This window comes from Tyto alba, unplaced genomic scaffold (assembly GCF_018691265.1).
Source record: "Tyto alba isolate M040663 unplaced genomic scaffold, T.alba_DEE_v4.0 Super-Scaffold_32, whole genome shotgun sequence".
In the NCBI taxonomy this organism is placed as follows: Eukaryota; Metazoa; Chordata; class Aves; order Strigiformes; family Tytonidae; genus Tyto; species Tyto alba.
In genome coordinates, this window is record NW_024881307.1 from 1,219,658 (window position 1) to 1,242,267 (window position 22,610).

The 22,610-nt window shown below is 47.7% G+C and overlaps 2 protein-coding genes and 1 long non-coding RNA gene across 4 annotated transcripts in view; 2 read left to right on the forward strand and 1 right to left on the reverse strand.

Annotated features, from left to right (window-relative positions):
* The window catches only part of LOC104364349 (homeobox protein PKNOX2), a 90,411-nt gene extending 86,585 nt beyond the window's left edge, over positions 1 to 3,826 (reverse strand). For both annotated transcript variants that reach the window (XM_042800669.1, XM_042800668.1), the window contains exon 1: positions 3,720 to 3,826. The gene's annotated coding sequence lies outside the window, so the exon portion shown is untranslated. The remainder of the gene's footprint in view (positions 1 to 3,719) is intronic.
* A 16,765-nt stretch (positions 3,827 to 20,591) lies between these two features.
* On the forward strand, positions 20,592 to 21,868 carry LOC122154139. Its single transcript, XR_006166061.1, has 3 exons — positions 20,592 to 20,607; positions 20,684 to 20,786; positions 21,798 to 21,868. It is a non-coding gene; the product is annotated as an uncharacterized LOC122154139 (long non-coding RNA).
* A 393-nt stretch (positions 21,869 to 22,261) lies between these two features.
* The window catches only part of LOC122154118 (fasciculation and elongation protein zeta-1-like), a 5,721-nt gene continuing 5,372 nt past the window's right edge, over positions 22,262 to 22,610 (forward strand). The window contains exon 1 of the mRNA XM_042800386.1: positions 22,262 to 22,282. Coding sequence (XP_042656320.1) covers positions 22,262 to 22,282 — 21 coding nt within the window. The remainder of the gene's footprint in view (positions 22,283 to 22,610) is intronic.

Here is a 22,610-nt window from a genome sequence, read left to right on the forward strand (position 1 = left end):
AACTCTCACTTTAGTATTTTAAATTAATATTGCCCATTACAGCAAGGGTTTAAAATACTCATCTTTTTATACCTGCCCGATTTTGTGCCACACTTGCAATGGGCGTCCCCACCCATCGACTCTCAGCTGCCCCATCCCATTGCTGGGACTAATTTGACTAATTATTTTTAAGCCAGAGCAACTCCCAGGAGAATAAATTAGGCAAACCTGGGGGTGGCCCAGGACCCCAGGTTATTTGTCTCCACGTTCTCAGAAAAAATCCCCAAGTGTCTATCATGCACCTCGAACCCCACGGCGCGGTGGCAGCAGGGTGTGGATGGTACCCAGAGGCAGAGTCCAGCCCCGCATCCCGCGGGAGGAGGATGCACGGGGGAAGGATGCTCTTCCCAGCTGGACCATGCCACTATTTAAGTTTCCCGAGATGAAAAAAAACCCCACCTATTATCGCTTGAGACTTATGGATGATGTTGATCGACCCCCCAAAAAACAATGAAGTAATTCCAAAGTTCACTGGAAAAGCAAAAATCACCCAAAATCCAAAGCTGCCGCTTAGGAGGGACACATTTTATCTTTGAATTGGGGAAAAAAGGTTATTCCCCGATGCTCCGGTTGAATAAAACCCTCCACCTCCCAACACAACTTTCTGCATTTTCTTAAACAAAAATATATTTCCTTAGAAAATGAGATTTCCTTTAAGAAAAAGGGGGGTTCCTTAAAAAAAGGAGATTTTCTTTTTAAAAAAAAGATTTCCTTTAAAAAAGAAGTCCGTAAAAGAAAGATTTCCTTAAAAAAAGGCACTTTCCTTAAAAAAAAAAGGAAAATTTCCTTAAAAAAATTAAAATTTCCTTTAAAAAAAGGCAATATCCTTTGAAAAAGGGAGATTTCCTTAAAAAAATATTTCTTTTAAAAAAGGGAAGACTTTCTTTAAAAAAAGACTTCCTTTAAAAAAAAAGACAATTTCCTTAAAAAAAGGTTATTTCCTTAAAAAAAAAGGAGATTTCCTTTACCCACCCCATCTCCCCTAGAAATGATGGAGGGAGAATGGAAAATGTTCCTGCAAGCCCTGCAGGGATGCTAAGCACAACTTTTTTCCCCCACACCATGATATCAGGGGGGTGTTTAATGTATATATATATATATATAGATCTATAACATGCTATATCTATAATGTTATAGATACAGCATGTTAAAATTAATAAGGTTATGGGACACCCCCAATGCTGGTTTTGGGGAGCCAGGGCTGCAAACTGCCTTTTAAGGCAACTTTGGGATGATGGGGAACACTGAATCTCCTTCCTGATGCCACCAACTCCCCTATTAACCTCTCCTGTAATTAGCCGCAAGCAATTAACTTTTGCCCTAATGAAGGAATTTCAGCACGGGGAGTTAAATAAAATAGGAGGGAGGGGAAAAAAAAAATAAGGGGGAATCCCAGTCCCAAATATATCTACTCTGCATGGCTTAACCCCCCCAAAAGGTGTTAAATTTTAACCCAAATCACCCAAAATCCAATTAATTCACCCAAATCCCTCTCCTCGTACATGGGGCTGAAAACAGCCCCTGAAACATCAGACCCCAAAGGCTTTGGGGTGCCTTTTTTTTTTTTTTTTTTTTTCAGGGAGCACCCCCTTTTCCGCAACGGGAAGATGCCAAATACGCCAAGTCAGCACTTTTGGAGGCGAGACGCCCAAAAGTTTCGCCGAAGCCAGGTCTGCCAAGCCACGCACCAGTTTTTCCCCCACTCCCAAAACCCTTTAGGATTTAAAGGTAAAATAAGTCTAAAAAAAAAACCCCAAATTAAGCCATTTCCCCTCCTATTTTCTGCTTCTCCCGGCAGACAGCTGCCCCCGCATCCCGTCCAAAAATAATCCATCCCCCCCCCTCCTTTCCCTTAATCTAATCTCCCCGGCTGGGAGTTTGAAAATATCCTGCTGGGTTTAGGGTTTCCCGTTACCCGGCGAGCAGGAAGATAGTGGGGAAAAAAGATCCTTGTAAGCGAGAAAAACTGGGAAGAGCCCAAACAAAGAGCCGGAGCCAAAGCCCAAGTTGAGCTTCGATGCCCTGCGAGGACCGGGATGAAGCGGGGGGGGGGGGGAGACACTGATCCCTCGGTAAAACTTCCCGAGCTGTGCGATGCCACCGGCAGAGCCGCCCTCCTGCAGATGCAAACGCACTAAAAAATTCACAAATACATTCAAAATAATAATTATTAATTAAAAAAAAAAAAAAAAGCGCCCCCCCCTTTGCAACGCTGTAAAGCTGCTAAAATTGATTTTTTTTTTTTTTTTTTAGCACTTATCCAACCCTGCAGGCATATGAGGGGTGAGCCGGCAGGGGGTTGTCCCATGGAACCATGGTGGGGGAAGTGGGGTGCGAGAAGCCAAGGAAAAAGGGGGTGCACGGAGGGGTTTATCCCCGGGAGAAGCGGCGGGCTGCAGCACGCTGGCGTGGGCCGCGTTTTGGTGCTGGTGTCGAGCCCGCGTGGGGCCCTGCAAGGCAGCACGGTGCCCCCCCCCCCCCCAAAGTGGGTGCCCTGTGGGTGCTGGGGGTCCACCCTAAGGTAAAAGGGTGCCTTGCAAAACTGGGGGGGGGGCTGCAGACAAAGCATCCCCCCTCCAGCCCGTTGCACCCTCCCAGCCCCGTTTGCACAGGGGGGGCAACTTTCCAGCTGCAAAACGCAATGAGCCGGAGGGGGGCTGCAAACACCGGGGCGGGGGGGGGGCACTGGAACGGGTTGTGGGGGGGCTGCAAGTGGTTGAGGGGCTTGCAACCCCTCGGGGGGGGGCTGCAATCGGCTGGTGGGGGCTGCTGCAAACACACCCCCCCCAAAGGGCACTGCAACCGCCTCGGGGGGGGGGGTGTGCTGCAAACAGCCGGTGGGGGTTGCAACCGGTTGGAGGGGTTGCAACTGGTTGGAGGTCTGCAGAGGGTATTGCAACTGGGGGGGGGGGTTGCAAGCCCCCCGGGAGACATTTCAACCGGTCGGTGGGAGTGGGGAGGGGGGGAAGGGTCTGCAGCAAGTCCGAGGGCATTGCAACTAGCCGGGGGGGGGGGGGGGCTGCATCCCCCGGGGGGTGCTTGCAACCGGCCAGGGGGTCTGCAGGGGGTATCGCAACCGGGCCGGGGTGGGAGGGGGCATCGCAACCGGCGGGGGTTGGGGGGGGGGGGGGGCAGCCAGTCCGAGGGCACTGCAACCGGCCGGGGGGGAGAGGGGGTTGGTCTGCAACCCCCCTGGATCACTGCGACACCCCCCCCCCCCCTTCCCAAATCATCGCAACTGGCAGGGGGTGGGGGGTACTGCGACCCCCCCCCCTCCCCAAATCATCGCAACCGGCCGGGGGGCTCACCGCAGAGAACCGCAACGGCGGGGGCAAACCGCAGCCCGGGGCGGGTTGGGGAAAGGGGGAACCGGACACCGGGGGGGGGGGGGACACCCCCCCCCCACACACACACACCCCCCCACGCTGCAACCGCGGCCCGCGCTACCCCCAGCCCCGCACCGGGGGGGGGGGGGGGGGCGATGCGCAACGACAAGTTACTTCCCGCACCGGAGGGGATGGAAAGCAAAGGGGGGGGGGAGTGTGATAGGGAGGGGGGGGGGGGGGGGGGATGTCCCCGCCGCCACACGTGCCCCGCCGCCCGGGCCGCTTTGTCCGCGGCGCTCGGCGCGGCTCCGCCCGCCCCCGCGCGGCGGCCCCGCCGGTGAGTGACAGCCCTACCTGCCCGCCAATCTTCATCACACCGACACCCGGCTCCTCTGACAGCGCGGCCGCCGCTCCGCCGCCCGGCCCCTCCGCCGCCCGGCCCCTCCGCCGCCGCCGCCGCCGCCGCCGCCGCCGCCGCCGCGACACGCCCCGCCGCCGCGCAAGCCACGCCCCCCGCCCCGCCGCCTGCGGCACGCCCCCCCCCGCCCGCCGACACGCCCCTTCCCCTCAGGCCACGCCCCCCATCACCCGAGCGCCCCCTGCTGGCCGACTCTCCCCCACCCCACCCCTCCCAAATATTTCTCCCCTCACTCAGACCCCCCCCCCCCCCCAACACACACACACACTCCAACCCCATCAGGGTCACCAACCACCCACCCGAAGAGGGGGACTGGGGGCGACTCACCAAATCCCCAGCACGACCTTCCCATTTAGGGCATCCCCCCCCCAAAATTCCCTCCCGCGAATGTTTCCCCCCCCCCCCCAACCCCAGGCGCTTCCTGTGGGATTATCCCCCCTCCTCGAGGCAAAACTCTCTGATTTTTGGGAGCACCTCTAATTATTATTAAGGGGGGGGAGGGGGATTACTGACAGAGCTGCCCCCCCTGCCCGAATTTTGGGCTGCATGAGACATTAAACCCCTTGCCCCCGCAAGGACCTGAAGATGAGGTTTCCCTGCAGTCGTGAGCACTGGGAACACTGGGTTCCTGCAGCCAAATCTTCCCACATTTTATTGAGTAAGCCACACAGCTGGATTTTACCGGATCATCCCAGCCATGGTTCAGTTTCTCCTCATTTTCTATCCCCTTCACCGATAAAAAGTGCCATCAAAACCGGGTTTGGTAAGAAACACTGAATTTCTGCCCATTTCCTAAGGAATATTGGATGGGATATCATTCAAAAGAGCCCCGGAATTATTTCGGGAGGGGTTAAAATTGACTATGAAGAGTTACAGCAGGACGTACGAGCCAGAGGCAATAAATGATGTGTAAGGGATGGCCATAGGGTCAGTGATGTGATGGGAAAGGTGGAAAATGAGCTTAAATTTAAGGCAAGGAACCCAGAAGACAGTAATTTTCCCTCCTGAGTTCCCCAGTGTGAAGCGACCACTTGCAAACTCTCATTTCTAAAATCCTGCTTCCAGCTTATCCCCCCCAAAAAAAACCCTGGAAAATATTTGCTCCAACGTTTCCACCTCCTACTTCAGAGCAGCCTCTAAAATACGGTGGCCGCCTTTGGATTGGTCATTGGAGAGCAACCAAAAATCAGTGGTTCATCCTTGGGCTCCATCGATAAAATAGAGATAAAATAGAGACGCAGCAAGTGGTTGGGATGCATCCCCCCCACCCCAAAAAAAAAAAAAAAAAAAAAGGAATCACTACATCATGTCACTGGGCCAACCAGTGGAAGCTCAGAGCTTCGCCCCGATCCTTTGGAGAGGTTGGGGCAAAGATTTATAGGAATTTCTTGCCTCATAAATCAGCCAACGGGACGGTTTGCCCCCCCTCATTACTATTCCATGGGAGCGAGCAAAGATGAGGAGTCATAAAGCTGTCGCCAGTTGTTTCTGGGGATGCGAGCAAAATATTTCGTGTTTTGAAGAAGCTGGAGAATTTGAATAGGAGAGGTAAGGGGAGGCGGATGGAAACCTCCTCACCTTGGTATTACAGGATAATCCGTGCTCGGCATCTCATTTTGAAAAACAGAAATGAAAAGAGGGCAGGCACAGGCAGGGTGGGTCTTAAGCCCCATCATCGCCGAAAATATCAGAGTGCCCAATAATTTAGGGTTGTCCTGATGCAGGGCTGCTTCTTCTGGTGCCAGCAGCAGCGGGCATCCCATGTTTGCTCCTCGGGCATCTCAAGTTTGCTCCTTGAGCATCCCATGTTCGCTCGTTAAGCATCCCACAATTGATCCTCAAGTATTCCTCTTCCCCAATTTCTGTTCCCGATCGCCAAAGCAATTTCTCTGCTGGTTTCGGAATTGTGCTCATCTTCCAGGAAAAGTAGCCAGGCCTGTGTTTTTCCTCCACAAATGCAAAATCAGGCTCTTCCCTGGAGAGTTTTTTCCAGAGGTTAATTATCATCCCTGGCGCCTGGTTTCCCAGTTGAATTGGCTCCGCTTCAACATCTAGCCATGGGGTCTTGCTGGTTTTTTTCGACAGTAAATTAAAAGTCTCCTGCACTCAGCCTTGGGTTTTGTTTGTTTTTTTTTTTTTCCCCAGAAAAGTATCTTTCTACTGTAACAGGTCACCTCTGGATGGTCTTTTTTCCATCGGCTCTCATCCCACCATCCCTGAGCCCCTAGATCTGCAGGACCTGGGATGTTGAGCAGCATCCCTGACAGGATGCAGAGCCTGGCTCCCACGGGGGGCCCAGCAGGTACCAACCTGCTTCTCCCCACCCTGGACCACCCTCCAGTGACTGCAGCCCAGGGATGCAGGTGGTACCCAGCTGGAAGAGACATCCAAACCCCCAAAACCACAAAACCCTTGATCAAACACCCTTACCCCAAGCTGCAGCACGAACTGCTGGAAACCCCTGAAATTAAACCCCCCTTCACCTGAGAGTCCCCCAAATTTTGTGGGTTGTGCTGTTTACCTGCCCCAAAGCTGGGGCGCTGGCATCTCAGAGGGATGGTTTTCTGCACACTCAAAGTCAGTGTCGTAAATATATAATTACCACAAACTAATCTGCTCTAATTCAAGAGTATGTGGACGGTTCCTTCTCAAAAGTGACGAGCTTTCAGAGAGAGTTTGCTAAAATATTAAACATTTGGCAAGAGTGGCGACATATATAACCAGCAATATTTACATTTTTACATAACGGGCTTCAAGAGAAAACAAATTACACAAAATATAGTGGTTTAGTCTCCATCGTTTGACTGCTCCTCCATAAATAATTCAATTCTCTTTCCAAGATTGCATTATTGCTTGTGTCGGATTTCTCTAAGAAAACTGTGACGGGATACTCTGAAAAATACATAAGAGCGAAGCCAAGTAAATTATTAAATGATAGATGTTAAAAACAAGACGGGGTTTTATGATGCAGCCACAATTGGGGCTGGGCTCCTGTGGCTGAGCTTTGTACCTGAGCCTGGCTTAAGCACTGTGACAGGTTAAAGGAGTAAGAATTACCCCAAATTGCACACTCACTCCCTGGGAGGCTGTCTTGCCCCCTCAGGAGTTAAAGGATGCTAAAAAGGGATCCTTACAGAAAACTTAGGACTTGTTTCAGATCAGATGCTACTCCAAGCTGTCCTAGCTCAGACGTTGGTGTACCCACCAGCCCTTCATCCTCCAGCACGGGCACCATGCTGCAATCGGGGATGATTCTTAATACAAATCACCCAGTAAAATTTGTGTCGGATTTTTAGAAGACATTTAGGATACAGATATTTTCCCACATCTTTCAAAACACTCTCCAGTTACAAGTTATGAGTTTCAAGAAGAGAGGAAAAATATCAGTGTCATCCAACACAGCCTTAAAAGCAACATAATTAACCTGGGACCAGGCACACGGACAGTTGTCTGTCTGAACCCAAAGCTGCTTGCATCGAATCCAGGCTGAAGTTAAAGGCTTCCCCAAGTTTTAACTATTGACCTGATGGAGGGTGTCTATTAAAGCTGATTTCCCTCAGTCTCTGGTACTTCAGATACCCACAGGATAACTCCTTTTCTTAAATATGTTTATTTTTACCTCTGCACATGATTTCCTGGGAATAATAAGAGAGCAAACCCAAAAAGATTTATGGCACCAAGGCGACAGCATTATTTTTGAAGCCACTGTGCATTTTAAATAGTCTCAGACACACAAACAAGAGCAAGTGACGTTATGACGATTTAACAACTCCTAATAGATAAATACACGGGAGAATATAATTGAAGACATTATCGATAATGCATAGGCACAAGAAGGATGTATTAAGAATAAGTGATCAATGCTGGGATGGCTCAATATTCCCGGAGGTTTCCCCATGTGAGATTAAATAAGAGTAAAGCTTATTTCTTGTGCAGGATTGATGGATCAATAATAAAGAAAGCTAAAGTCAAAGGAAAAGATTTTTGCTTGTCATTGCCTCCACCAAGCATCTGAGATCAAGTGGGAAAATACATGAAAAAATGGGATTTCTCCCCTCCCCATGCCAGCTGAGCAGGTATTAATGATGGCTCGTTGAGCTGGGAAAGCACTTTGGGGTCTTTCCAGAAGAAAAATGCTGAACAAATGGCAGGTGATACGTATTTTGGTTAGAAAATCCCCGCTGCCAACTTGCTCCTTTCAAATGTTTAATTTCAAGGCATAACAAGTCTGCGTCTGGTTCTTGCTGCTCCTTCAGACTCTCCCATGCAAAGTTACTGCGAGCATCCGACTGACTGATCCCTTCCCAAGCATTTCCAGGGATAAAAAATAAAAGGAGGATCTGGATGTTTAAAGCAACTTACCTTCAGCACTTGGGCAAGCTTTGGAGTCTGTTTTCTGGAGGCGATAGCAGCCAGTTAAGATAGGGATGGGCTGGAGGGATACGAACCAGGGGGGATTAAAAAATCTAAATAATCATAAAACTACAGCTTGTACAAACACTGTAAAAAACCCCTGGGGCTGACTAATGGGATAAGTCAGGTAAAGCAATAAAACTCCCCCAACTTATTTTTCACTTGGATATCTGCAGTAGTTGGGTACCAGACAGCTGACAAAAGTAACATGGAGATGCTGAATTCTGCCCTTTTAAATTTTGGCTCCACCTGAGATGTTTCTTCACCTTGGCTGGGCTTCAGCATCCCTTCCCCATCCTCGTTTTGATTCAGCCTGCGATGGGAGCTCAACCTTCACCCGCAGCATCTCTTTACCAAGCGATGCAAGCACGGCGCCAACCGCCCGCACCAGCCCGGCGTCAGAGGAGCCACTGAAGGGAGAAGCAGAGAGATGGTCACAACTCTTTAAAGATGCAAATTGAGAAGCAGCCATCATAACAAGAGAGCTCTGTTAATTCTCTTACATGTATGCAGATTTTGATGCTGACTTTTCCTAGGCTTATTTGTTTTATTCAGCAATAAATTTAATACCTGCTCCCTGAAGCAAAGAGACAGATGGACTATAAACTTTGAATTTTGAGTAGCTTCACTTCCTTAGATTAGTGTCATCTTTGATCTCTCCTGAAATTACATCTAGGAAAGTTTGCAGGGACTGACTTCTGCTTTTTTACAGCCCTCAAAGCCATTTGATTAGCTGCCTTTTTATTTTTCCTTTGCACAGGTTACCCAAAAGGATTTTAAATACCATTTAAATGATTCATGCTCTTGGCTGCTGGAGTTATCTCAGAGACTTGCTGATGGACCTGAGAAAACTAAAACACTACATGATATCTCCTCTACAGGCAAAGGAAAGCAAAATAAGTTTTATGTATCCTTTAGGATGCAAAGGATCTGAAACCAAAACCCCAGGGCTGAAATAAAATTATGCCCTTGGAGAACATGGGGCAACTGCTACATGGTTTTGGAAGGACCACAAAGTCACGACATAGCAGAAAGGACTCATGTCCTATTTTTCTTGCCAACCATCAGTCATTTAAAAATTAGGTTGGGGGTGAGTAGAAACACAGGGTTGGGGAGTTTGTTGCAGCCCAGGGAAGTCCCTGAGAGGTGGGTAATCTTCATCCCTGGGTTGTCCACAGGTGGTAGGATGAAGTCATGAGTTGATCGAGTGCTGTGATGGCTGGATACACAAGAACATCTTTTTTTACCAATGACCGTGGGGTGTGTGAAAATCCAAAATTTAATTTTGGGATATAAAAGTCACATCCCACGTGCTCAGGAATCAGGGAGAGGAAAGCTTAAGACCAACACTGTGACTTTTGAAGAAAGCTTCCAGGAGCCATGTGGCACTTTGACCTTGCATATCCAGGCCCAGACAGTTCCCACCATGACTACTTTTCCTGCCACCACACACAAAAAAGGAAGGAAATTAAATTTTTCTTAAAAACACACAACAACAACAACAAACAGCCGCATCATTTCCAAGCTGCTGCCCATGGAACAGGATAAAAAATTGATATATGCCTGTTGCAATTAAGATAACAATGAATTTGGTAAGAGACCAATTATTGCCGTGACTTAAGGGCTGACACCAGATACACGAACAGCTCATAATGCCCTGGGTCCGGCCACATTCAAAGAAGCACTCAGATGCACGAATAGCACGGTTTATTTTATGCAACATTTACAGATTCTTTGAGATTTCCAACCATAAATGCACAAACTGCAGGCTGGCTATGGAGTGCTACACACAAAAACGATTGCAAGCACACGCTTAATTCCCAGGCAAGCACTCGGCGTAGATGAGGGCAAAAATCTTACCAGAAGGCGTCCCTTCTGGCAGGGGCAAGGAGCACAAACCCGTCGACCTGTCCCTCTGATTTGGTACTGGATTATCGTCCCTCCGAGTTAGGTCCAAACTCGGGGTAATAGTTACCCAAGTGTATGTCTGGGTGGGTGGGACTGTGGTCAAGCCACTCTACCTTGAGTTGTAGCGCCAAACATTTCTTGGTAGAACTTCCAAGCAGTTGTGAAAATCTTTCTTGCAAAAAGTGGAAGAATGGGACCGCGTGGCTTCCACCCCGCTTAGCGTTCCTCCTGGGTGTCACGGCAGCACGAACCACCGGATCCTCAGCCCGTCCTGTGCCTGCTCTGGGCACCCGGTGTTTGGCAAGTGTGAGTTTTGCAGTTTTTCTCTGTTCTGTGCTCCTAACCCTTCCAACATTTCCACTCCATGACTACAGTCACACCCACGTACTTAAATGTGGACTCAAATTAGGGTCTCAGGACCAGGGATATTGATGAGGTTATCCTCCTCTGAAGAGATATCACTGGTAAACTGGATCATTCTTATGCCAGTTGTTTTCATTATAGTTGATTTTATACAAGATATTCCTATACTTATGACAATTACAGTCACAATAAAGATTAAACACATTGTATTAAACTTTGGATCCAACCTGTAACACCAAATCCAGGCCAATTAAACACTTTCAAAAGCCAACAATTATTCGCTGATTCTCAGGGTTCATGGGTGTCTTTCACTATTCTCCATATCTTCTCTTGTTGAGTGTTGAGGTCTTGTGTAACATCAGGGATGTAAACGCAGCAGTCAGTACTAGAGAGGTTTAAATCACCACAAAGTCCATTTTGGTGTACCAGCATTAAGTCCAGTGCCATGGGGTTCTGAAGAGCTAATTTGAAGTAGCTTACAATTGATTATTGAGTAACAGCAGACTAATATCAGTAGCATTAGCTAATTTCTCTTGAAATTAGCCTACTAGATAGACTAATTTGCTTAACCACGATTGCGTTCGCATAGTAGGAAACCCAAATCCCCAAAATCCTTCCATTACCAGGCTGCTCCTGAGTCTTGCCACTCTTCTACATCTTCTCGTTTTATTCTTGCCCCACTTCATGTGAGCTACCCAGTGAGGTCAGACAGGAGTCCTTTTCCACAACATCAGGATTCCTAAGGTGTACTGGAGGTCAGGCAACCCAGCCCATGAAGGGGTGAACATATTGCCATCATTACAGTCCCAGATCAAACAGGCTGGAGCGTCACCAGAAGCAATCATTACGAGGTGCAAAATCTGCATGGCCTGCTTTGTCTGCTATGCTAAGATTTCAGCACAGACAGTCCGTTTTCAGGGTGATGTCAACTGGCCAATAGCATTTAACCCAATCATGTTGTTTCCAATTTGAGCAATTTATCACATTTTGACAAGACCACAACGCTGATTCGTTTGATACTGAGACAAAAGAGAATTTCTGGTCAAATGGTATAAGCTTTGGAGGCCATCATCAAACCCACACCAGGAACAATCACAGCTACAGCCATTTGTTTTTGAGCAATCTTTCCCTTTATTCCACTGTATGCACCAGGAAGTATTTATAGGTTGATAATATTGTAAAATGTTGGTTGCTCATCCCCAAGGTCACAAATCTATTGTACCCCATATGATCCAATGACAGGGGACAGTTGCATTTCATCTTCATAATATGTGCAATTTGTTTGGTCAATGGTAGAAAAATTTAAAGTTTGATTAATTCACACAGCAACTCGCTTTCTATCTAGGAGTAAGAATTTATTATGTAGAGGGTGTTTTGTATCCCACAATCTCATCAAGCTTCCTACTATGTCTGTGGGAAGAATTCCCATGGGAAGGGGGTCTTCTACAGATTTGGGTAGGGGTAAGCAAGCACTAGTACTAGATTCATTGAGAGCGATAACAAATCCTTTTATCAAGGTTAAGACTAAGTTATCATCCAGACCATGGGTGGTTTGGACAGATAAAGTTTCCCTATTCTCATTCTGAGTACCTTCTTGATTCTGGTGGGATGCATCCATTTCCATAGTGCGATAAGCACATTAAACTAAAACATATTTTTCCAGTACAGTTATAAATGTCGTATTTGCTGATTCTAGCTGCAAGCATTATCTAGTTAAACATGTGAATGTGGAGCCTGTAGCTGACACCCTTGTTCACAAGAGAAAGTTAATTTTTCAAAAACATTTGGTTTACAAGCACATATACAAATCAAAAACAAAATCACACCCCACAGAAAAATTAACCACCCCTGTGGACACTCAAGATTAGTACAGGGGAGCCCTTGGTTCCAGGGACAGCTTTCCAACACCTGGGTGGCAGCAACGTGGGAAAACATAAAAAAGAATCACTCAGTTTCTATCTAACCAGCATATACTGGGTTAGAAGGAGGGCATGATCCATCTGGTATTAATCCAATGGATTTTTCCAGAACTCTTTTGCTTCCCAAGCATAAAGACTCTTTGGATTTGTTAATACCATTGCTACCATTCCAATCTGTGGTAGCTTGACTAGCACAGGCTGTCCCATGTAGAAACCAGTAGGGTACTCTCCAGGTTTCTTGTGCATTTGTTGCGCTACAGTTGTAGCAGTAACACAGAAATCTTTCATTTGGGGGCAGCCACTTCCACTCCACCAATTGTTTAATTAGTAGATGGCGCTGGACAGTTGGTCTGCGACCACCCCGTCAGCATTGGAGCGTGTAGCTGACAGTAGGGGATACTGTTTAATGTTAGTAATTTTTCATGGGGGAAAAGGTATAGCTACTTCTAGCAAATTGATAGTTTTAGGTTCACTTTGCCCAGTGAAACTCCATATGGATCCATCAGGGAGTCATACCATGCAAAAGGTTATGCAATGCTTCCAAGGCTAGAGCTTGTTGCCACGAGGTGTTTCAGTCTGGATAAAATAGTTTTTAAAATTCTGGTGTATGTGTGTCGGTATGGATTTGATGGACCCACTGGGGATTTTCAGGTGGCTTCCCAGAGGTCGGTCTGACCCCCTCCATGCGGTGCCCGTAATTCACCAATTCCTGAACGAATTCACTCCAGGTAGATATGTGAATTTGCTCTCTAAATGGTTGAGCTGCTGCTGCAGCAACATTCATAGCACGGTGCACGTGGATACGATCTTGGACATTTGACATGTTTATTTTTAGACTATCTACAGGGCCACAAATGAGAGGGTCAATCTGGCCAGATCAATGGGCTAGCATAGGGGATCAATGTAATACGCTCCTCTGATACATGGCTTGCATACATGCTGCCTTTTGCACAGAGGCTGCTAGAGTTGAAAATCCTGAAGTTGTAATCAGGATCTCCTCTCTCCTGTGGGCCTCTGCCTCCAGCCCAAAAAGTGGCTCGAGTAGTTATGGAGTAATGCTGATTACCTGGAGTGGTGGTTAAGAAACTCCAGGTTTCCAGTAAGCTTCTGCCTCTTCCTTACTCAACAAGACCTGATCTCTGCCCATGAGGGAAACTCACCATACATAATCTGTTTCTGTTTCATCTGGGCATCTAGAATATTTTTCTTGAAATTTAATTAATTCAGCAAGGAACCAAGGTATGGTACATATGGTACTTCGGACTTCTCTGTCTCATCATCTCCTACTTCAGTCTTAATTAATGGTCAAACATTTATTGGTTCTGAAAGAAAGTCAGTGTCTTCTGCTAAGTCATTGTCACCATAGCAATTGTCCTCATCCCATTTTCAGGATCATCACAATGAACTACTCTATGAATTTGTTGGACTGAATTAGAACACGTTCGACCAACTAATTTATCAAACCTTTCCTGCAGCTGTTCCTCCCATCTCTCAACCACAGCCAATAGTTTTTCTAATTGTTCAATTTTATTTCATAGTTCACCATGTTTCCCTCTCAAAATCCAATGATGCTTTGAGTACCTTACTTTCTGATTCCATAGCTAGGTATTCTACATTTGTAATCTGTCTGGGAGGGGGAGGCCTTTTGATTTCCTCTTGTGCACAATAAACAAGCCCCCAAGATTACACAAATAATGCCTTTACCTTTTCCTTTTTTTGCTTTTTGTTGACTCTGACATTGTATTATTCGTTCTACTATATCATCCTCATCTTTCCAAAATTTCTGGACCCATTCAATCCCTGCCTGGGATGGTGCACAATTATGTTCCTGCGGTAGTTTATCCATGGCAATCCTGGCCGTGACACCAATTTAAAATGTTGCAATTAAGATGACAAATGAATTTGGTAAGAGACCAATTATTGCTGACTTAAGGGCTGACACCAGATACACGAACAGCTCATAATGCCCTGGGTCCAGCCACATTCAAAGAAGCACTCAGATGCACGAATAGCACGGTTTATTCTATGCAACATTTACAGATTCTCTGAGATTTCCAACCATAAATGCACAAACTGCAGGCTGGCTATGGATGCTACACACAAAAATGATTGCAAGCACACGCTTAATTCCCAGGCAAGCACTCGGCGTAGATGAGGGCAAAAATCTTACCAGAAGGCGTCCCTTCTGGCAGGGGCAAGGAGCACAAACCCGTCGACCTGTCCCTCTGATTTGGTACTGGATTATCGTCCCTCCGAGTTAGGTCCAAACTCGGGGTAATAGTTACCCAAGTGTGTATGTCTGGGTGGGTGGGACTGTGGTCAAGCCACTCTACCTTGAGTTGTAGCGCCAAACATTCTTGGTAGAACTTCCAAGCAGTTGTGCAAAATCTTTCTTGCAAAAAGTGGAAGAATGGGACCGCGTGGCTTCCACCCCGCTTAGCGTTCCTCCTGGGTGTCACGGCAGCACGAACCACCGGATCCTCAGCCCGTCCTGTGCCTGCTGGGCACCCGGTGTTTGGCAAGTGTGAGTTTGCAGTTTTTCTCTGTTCTGTGCTCCCAACCCTTCCAACAATGTCAAATGAAAAAGAGCGAGAGCAAAAGTGTTGCAAGGAGCCAGGGATAAAACTGTAATTAAAACTGCGAACAGGCTTGGCTGCCAAAAAAAAAAAAAAACAAAACTGCCTGAAAGTCTTGGGGACTGCAATGACAAATTCAGGCCATTTCAGCAGATGTTGGTTGCTCACGGTCACCCAACATCCCACCATGGATGGATGTTGCCATTGCCCAACCCTTTCCAATAAGGAGACATTATCAACCACTCAGTTGTTATTGAATTACTATGGATGAACATATTATGGGCACATTAAAATCTAATGAGCAGCCAGTGATTAATGCCATTACAAGAAATACCAAAAGTACTAACAATGATGAGCCACTTAAAGTGAAGTGTCAAGGGTTTCATTATCAGTGACTTGTTGGTTTCTCGCCTAAAAGCTCTTGGGTTGGAAGGAGGAACAAGTTGACATGGATATAGGCAAGAGGTTTCCAAAAGCAATTACATAAGGAGGTCCCATATTGGTAGTCTTTTAAGGATAAGATTGATGAGAAATAGCATTTCTTGGGAAACATGGAAAAATAGAAGCTTATTGGAAAAACACCTCACCGTGAACTTTAGCATCTTTGGGAATGCCATTATAAATGCAACTTTTAATTTTTAGCATCTTCCCAGACCCTGTTCTTGCCTTTCTTTTTCCTCAACCTTCTTATATTTGTTTTCAATCAGTTCTTTGCTTCCTTCCTTTACCTTTGCCTCTGCTCCATCACTTGCAGCACCCAGGGAGGGTTCTACAATGTCATTCAAGTCTCTCAGGTAATTTCTCTCCTCCTTCCTCTCTTTGACTGGATCAGATTTTGTCATGATATCACCCAGGGGTGTTGATCCCATGGGGAAATGTCACCCTCTATGCGCATGATGACATTTAACATACCCAGAAGATGACTACAGGATTTTTAGGGAAATCACTCTGCAGTTGCTTGAAGTTCAGGGAGCCAAGTAGCAAAAGTCTTATTTGTATTGATGTACAAATTTACTGGCCTGAATTAAAATTGCATTTAATATAAAAAGCCACCAAAACCAAAAACCAACCAACTTCCTCCCATTTGGGAGCATTTTGAACCAAAACAGGTGATGACAGAGACACCCCGTCTTCCTCCATCCAAGTGCTTCTCGGTTAGGTTTGGACTTGTCCCACCATGGGAAATGCTTTGCTGCTCCACCTCCCACCAACCAGGGCCATTCAGGGCTTTTAGAGGCATCTCCTCTTGCTGGGGTGGGATTTTTTTCATTTTAAAAGTGACTTCATATCCCACTTTATTTTTTTTGAATGTTGCAGTATTTGTTCTGTTTGAAGTCTTACATCCTCATTTCCCGTCAGGACGATTAAAATTGATTTCCGCCATCAGCAAGAGAAAGATAATCCAAAGTGGGTTCCTGCGAGAGAGAGCTGTATCCCCACTGGAGCCATTACAAACCCTCTCCTATTATTTTAACTTTTCTTTTCTTAGGGATTTCTCTTTGGAAAAGGGCAACTTAGAACTTCTTGGCCATACACATCCTCCAAGAAGTCAGAGAGAACTATTTAACTTCATGTATTTCTATCACATAGAGTGGACCAGGGGATTTAAATAGCTCTTGTTTACCACTACCACCCTCCCAGAAGTATTTTTAGAGGGTAATTAGATCCTCTCAACGCCTTCGCTTTGCTTTCCCAGGCTCCACATCCTCCAACCCGTCCCTGCACCTGTCCCAGTTTGTATCTGGGCAAACCAATACAGGATGGATGTTGCCCATTGTATTAAAAAAGAAGGTTACTGGTGCACCCAGAGGCTTTGCAGAAGGAGGACTGAGGGATTTGGGCTGGAAAACCATCTTCAAGGTGTAAAATCTCCAGCCAACAAAGAAGACGTGGAAATAATTGGCACAGAGGGAGACTGGCACTCAAGGATCCAGCAGTGTTCACCTTTACTCATCTCTTAAATCATTTAAACCTGGAATATTGTAAATTTAAAAAGCAATTGAAATCAACTAAATAAATTTTTCAAATCAATTAAATAAATTTAAAAATTAATTAAATCAACTAAACCCTGAATATCCTACATAATCTCCAAAATATGCTAGAAATACCCCTAAAATATAAATAGCATCTTTCCATGCTGGAGGATCCCAGGGCCCCATGACCATCCCACTCCTGCACCAGTTTGCAGTAAACCTCTGTAAGCAAATTTATGCAAATGAGGGGGGTTGGTGGTTCCTATCGTACCTGGGAGGGGAAACGATGGGTTTATACTAATGCTGCAAGAGCTCAGCTTTCCCCGGCCATCATCCCTGGGCTCCCAACCCACAAGGAGTCACCCCAAAAAGGGGGTCCCCAGCCAGATCCCCACCATCTAACGGCATCCCCATCATAAGGCTTAAATACCTTTACAAGAGAGTAATTTAACGCCATCCCCAGCTTAAGCTCCATATCTACCGGGCGTGAAATTAGTTCCAGCAAGCTGCAAATTTGCCACTAATAAAAATATTTAGCAATTTGCTAGTCTTTAAATCAGGAGCGGAATATTTTCTTGCTTGCATCAACACTGTTTCTTTTTAATTCTAATATTTGAGCATCGGGGAGCTCCAGCTGTAAAACTTCAAGTTTTACGACTGCACAAAGAGTTTTAAATCAATTCCCCCAGCACTTCCAACTCTGCCACCAAGAGTTTGATCATTTAATATCATTTTTTATTAGACCATGTTGGTCATGTTGGCCACCGGCATGAGCTGGGCATGATGGATTTCAGTTTTTAACCCAAACAAGACCATCTTGACCCAAACCCACACCATTTCCAGGGGCTGCTCCTCGAGCGGTGTCTTACAAAAGAGCTTTGCTCCATGTGATCCTGCCTTGCAGACCTTGAAGGAAGGTGACCTCTCCATCCTCCTGGGCCATGCATTTAATTAGCCTCAACACTAATTGCATCTCTTTGCCAAGGCTATTTGTCTAATTCCTACATCAGGATCTTTTTCACGCCTTTGCCAAGAAATTCTTCAACCCCATCATCTTTTACCTGGGAAAATCCACCCATGGCAATGAAGTATCCTGCAAATCACTCCAGGACAGGACAGCGTCTCGCATCCATCGGTGTCCAAATAAATCCTTTGCACTGGGTTTTGCTGGGATGTGAGCATCTAACAGCATCCGGATGACTCTGCTTCTTATTTACCGCATAAAATGTGGTATTGCTTGAGAGCCTTGCCAGTAAAGGCTTTACGGTACCTAGATTATTGATATCAAATATGTTGGACCTGAAATTAATCGTTACCACATCATTTGTCATTGTTTTGATGCATCTGATCAGAGCCAGGCTTTGGATGCAAGTCAAAAGTCTCGGTAAAACTCAGATCTGCAGACGTCCCCACGTGAGCTGTTATCCTGGGAAAAACCACACAAATATGAAGTTTCTCCCAGACTCATGCAATCGCAGCAAACAATGCAAAAATTCTCAATTTCTGCTGCTTTACTACATTTTAAAATTCACATTTTATATTCAGCATTACTTTTCCCCCCTTTACTGTTTTTTTGGTTGGTTGGTTGGTTTTTTTTAAAAGGTGCCACGCAACTCTGACACAAGGAGTAAATGATACCAGATGCTAGTGGGTAAAAGCTGAGAAAAAAAAAAAAAAAAGCTAATTTTAGGATAGCAGTAAATTATTCTTCGGCCATAAAATCTAATCTTTGCATTCAACTGACCAGCTGCTGGAGCAGTCCCATAAGGCAAACCCCACCAAGGCATTTCTGAGAGAAGGGGAGAGGCTGAGATAAGAGAGGAGGACGTTAGGATGCTGTTTCATTGCAGATGGGTTGAAGAAACTTCTAAGGAAGGTTGTGCTTGGAAATATCACACTGATGAGGTTGGTTTTCCTGGTTACCTTCTCCCAGTTCCTTAGCTGTGGATTTACGATTTGCCTCTGTTGTGCTCAAAAAAAAAAAAAACAATAGCCCTGCTGCAATTTATATGTGCCATATAAATAAATATTATAGGGATATTTTGGAGTGTGTGTTGGATGCTGGGCATCATTTCAACTCCAGATCTTAGTGCCTGAGTTACCATCAGTCTGATTGTACTGGATACAACAAATGGGAATGGGTTAAAGATGTCATTGTAAAAGCCACAGCTAAATGACAGAAGGGAAATTTTAGTAAAGGAAAAGACTTGTTGGCTGATGGACAAAAATTATCACTTTTAGATGGAAAGGCAAAGGATGGAAGAGGAATGGCAGAAAGAGAAGGGTCTCTTTGAAAACAGGGCTATGAAGAAGAAATTTGGGTTTTACAAAGAAATGGGAAAATACAGAAAAGCAAGCAGAGATCTCAAACAACAGAAACAAATTTACAATTTCTGATTGCCAACAGAAGCAGGAAGCACAGGGAATAATGGAAGAGAAGGGTTGGAAAAACGCTGGCGAAGACGGACATTGCCAACGTGGGGTTTGCAGGGAAAAAAATACCTTCTCTGATGGGATTAGCAGCATGAGATGGTGTGGGAAGGAGTTTGCTATCAAACATACGCTTTTAATATGTTGGCAGCCAGTTCCTATTCGATGCCAAATAAAGGCAGGTGTCGGAGACAGTTTGTGCTCTGCTTGCTGAACTGGTTGATGTCACACTGGTGACTTTGATTCCATCGCAGGAAAAGGCAGGTCGGTGCTGCGCAGCATAATTAATCGCCGGTTTATTCCTCCCATTGAAAGAAATGACAGGAAGAAAACAGCAGTTACATGACATTTTATGCAGTTAGATCATCAGACTTCAAGCAGATGAGAGGAAAGCTGAATATATCAACTACTTATTTTTTCAGGTTAACTGGTAGATGAGCCCTGAGTACTGGCATAAAGTCACCCACCAAACCACACTGGCCAGAGTCTGATGGGTGAGATGTGATGGGGAAGAAATAGGATTTAAAAACAGTCAGAAAAAAAAAATGGGTTTAAAATGGAAATCCTCCTTGTCTGGGTATTAAAAGATGCTTGGTGCACTGACAAACCTCTTCGGCTTGTCTTGGAGGCCCTCGGCCATCAGCGTGGCTGTCCCATAGCAGTGCAAAACCCAGCTGTGTTTGCATTAACCAAATCCACCTGATTTGGGCTTCATTTGGAGGTGAAGTATTGTGGAGGTGAAGACAGGTACCTTTCGGGTTTTGAGGGTTGAGACCTTGCTCGAGCAGAGATGCTCCCCGCAGCAGGCGGCTGGCGCCGCAAACAAGCGATGCTGCGTTAAACTAAGCACCGATCCGTCTGCAACGGGGCGGGGGGAAATTGCCGGGGAACCGGGAGCACCGCTCCGGACCGGGATTGGGATTGGGATTGGGATTGGGATTGGGATCGGGATCGGGATCGGGATCGGAACCCGTCGGCGCGGCCCGCCTCCCGCGGCGCGGGAAAAGCAGCGGCCCCGCCCCGCATCCCGCGCTGCAGCCAATGGAAGTGCGGGCGAGCGGCGTGAGGCGCTGATTGGCTGGGCGGCGGCGGCGCGGCGCGGTTGCTAGGGGGAAGCGGCAGCGGCGGGGCGGCATGGCGGTCACGGCGTTGGGCGTGGGGCCCGGCGTGCTGGTGCTGCAGGCGATCTGGGGCTCGCGCTGCTGCTCTGCCTGGCGCTCTCCCGGCGGCCGGCCGGGCCCGGTGAGCAGCGGGAAAGGAGGGCGGGAGGGTGGGGATCGGGCCGGGCCCGGTGCTGAAGCCGCTCCGGTCCCTGTAGGTTCGCCGCGGCGCTGGTGGCGCTGGGAGCCGCCGGCCTCAGCGCTGCGCTGCTGCTCTTCCCCCGGGAGGACGAGCGGCCGGCCGCAGCCGCCACCGAGGAGGTGAGCCCACGCCGCGGGCCAAGCGGGCCGGGGGGGGTGGCGGCGTAATGGTACCTCAGGGAAGGCCCAAGTGCGCCCCAGGCCCCAGGGATAGCCTTTACCTCGGATGGGCCCCAAGTGCCGCCCCGACGCCCCAGGGATGAGCCTTTACCTCACGGATGGGCCCCAAGTGCCACCCCCAGGCATGAGCCTTTACCTCAGGGATGGACCCCAAGTGCCGCCCCGAGGCCCCAGGGATGGGCCTTTACCTCAGGGAAGGCCCCAAGTGCCGCCCCCAGGCCCTGGGATGAGCCTTTACCTCAGGGATGGGCCCCAAGTGCCGCCCTGAGGCCCCGGGGATGGGCCTTTACCTCAGGGATGGGCCCCGAGAGCTGCCCTGAGGCCCCGGGATGGGCCTTTACCTCAGGGAAGGCCCCAAGTGCCGCCCTGAGGCCCCGGGGATGAGCCTTTACCTCAGAGGATGGACCCCAAGTGCCGCCCTGAGGCCCCGGGGATGGGCCTTTACCTCAGGGATGGGCCCCAAGTGCCGCCCTGAGGCCCCGGGGATGAGCCTTTACCTCAGGGATGGGCCCCGAGGCCCCGGGGATGGGCCCAAGTGCCGCCCGAGGCCCCAGGGATGGCCTTTACCTCAGGGATGGGCCCAAGCCACCCAGAGGCCCCGGGGATGGGCCTTTACATCAGGAATGGGCCCCAAGTGCCACCCAGAGGCCCCGGGGATGGGCCCCGAGGGACACCATGAAAACCCCCCAGGGTGAGCCTTACCTCAGGGCTGGCCCGGCCGCCAGCCCGAGGCCCTGTGGATGGCCTTGCGCTGCCTTCTCGTCATTTGTGGCTCCTTCTCGGGTGCAGGCGGTACTGCCAGTAGAGCAGGGATCTATTTATTTCTTTAGCAAAATCCCTTCTGCACTTGTGAGGTTTAGCTCACGTTCCCAGGCAGGATTGCAGTTGTACTTCCCAGCTCAGCCCTGAGCCCCAGCAGCTCCCGTTCCCCTCTGCCATTCCCTCTCGCAGCTACGGCTCTCCATGCTCCCGCCTGCCTCCTTCTTCCAGCACACCCCGGAGCATGCCGATAGCCACGTGGCAGGTAGTTTGATAATTTCCCTAGTTCTGCAGCACTTCACTTTTCCCCCAGCTCTCTTTTCTATTTTAAGGCCAGTAACTGCTCTTCGTCTCTCTGGTAGGTTATTACCACGCTCGAGCGTGGAGCCATCTGTGTTTTCAGGCAGCCCCTTGTCTGCGTGGTCAGGCACAGGGATCTCCCCAGTTTGGGTAACCTTAGGCTGGCCTGCACGACTGCTGCCTGAGCTGCCATCTTGAGCTTCCAGAGCTCCTTGGGCTTGAATACAAAAAGTTTTGTAGCATTTTAGGTGCAGTTTCTTCTGTATTATTAATGCACATAATTATTGCTCTTCTACATCTTGATCGTGTAAATCCTACTAAAGATACTTGTAAGCTTTTTCTTTTCTCTGCCTTGCATGGGACTCGCTCATGTAAAGGTTGGAAGCAAGATGAAGGGCAGCCGAGTGCAGTGTGCCTGGGAGGCCAATAGAATTAGAAAGCTTTTTTTTTTTTGCCTTTTTTTTTCCCTGGATCTTCAGTTGGACTGGACCTGCCCTGACTATCAATAATACATGACCTGGGCTTTCTGCACCGAAACTCTGCTAATTGGCTAATTAAAAAGTGAAACGTGCAGAAGGAGCCAATGTTTACTCACAAGAGACTCTTTCTGCAGCAACACCAAGGATGAGCATGTGCTAATGTGATTATAAAACTGAGCTGGGGGTGAGCGAAGCTCTGTGTGTAGTCTCAGGAGCCGAGAGGATG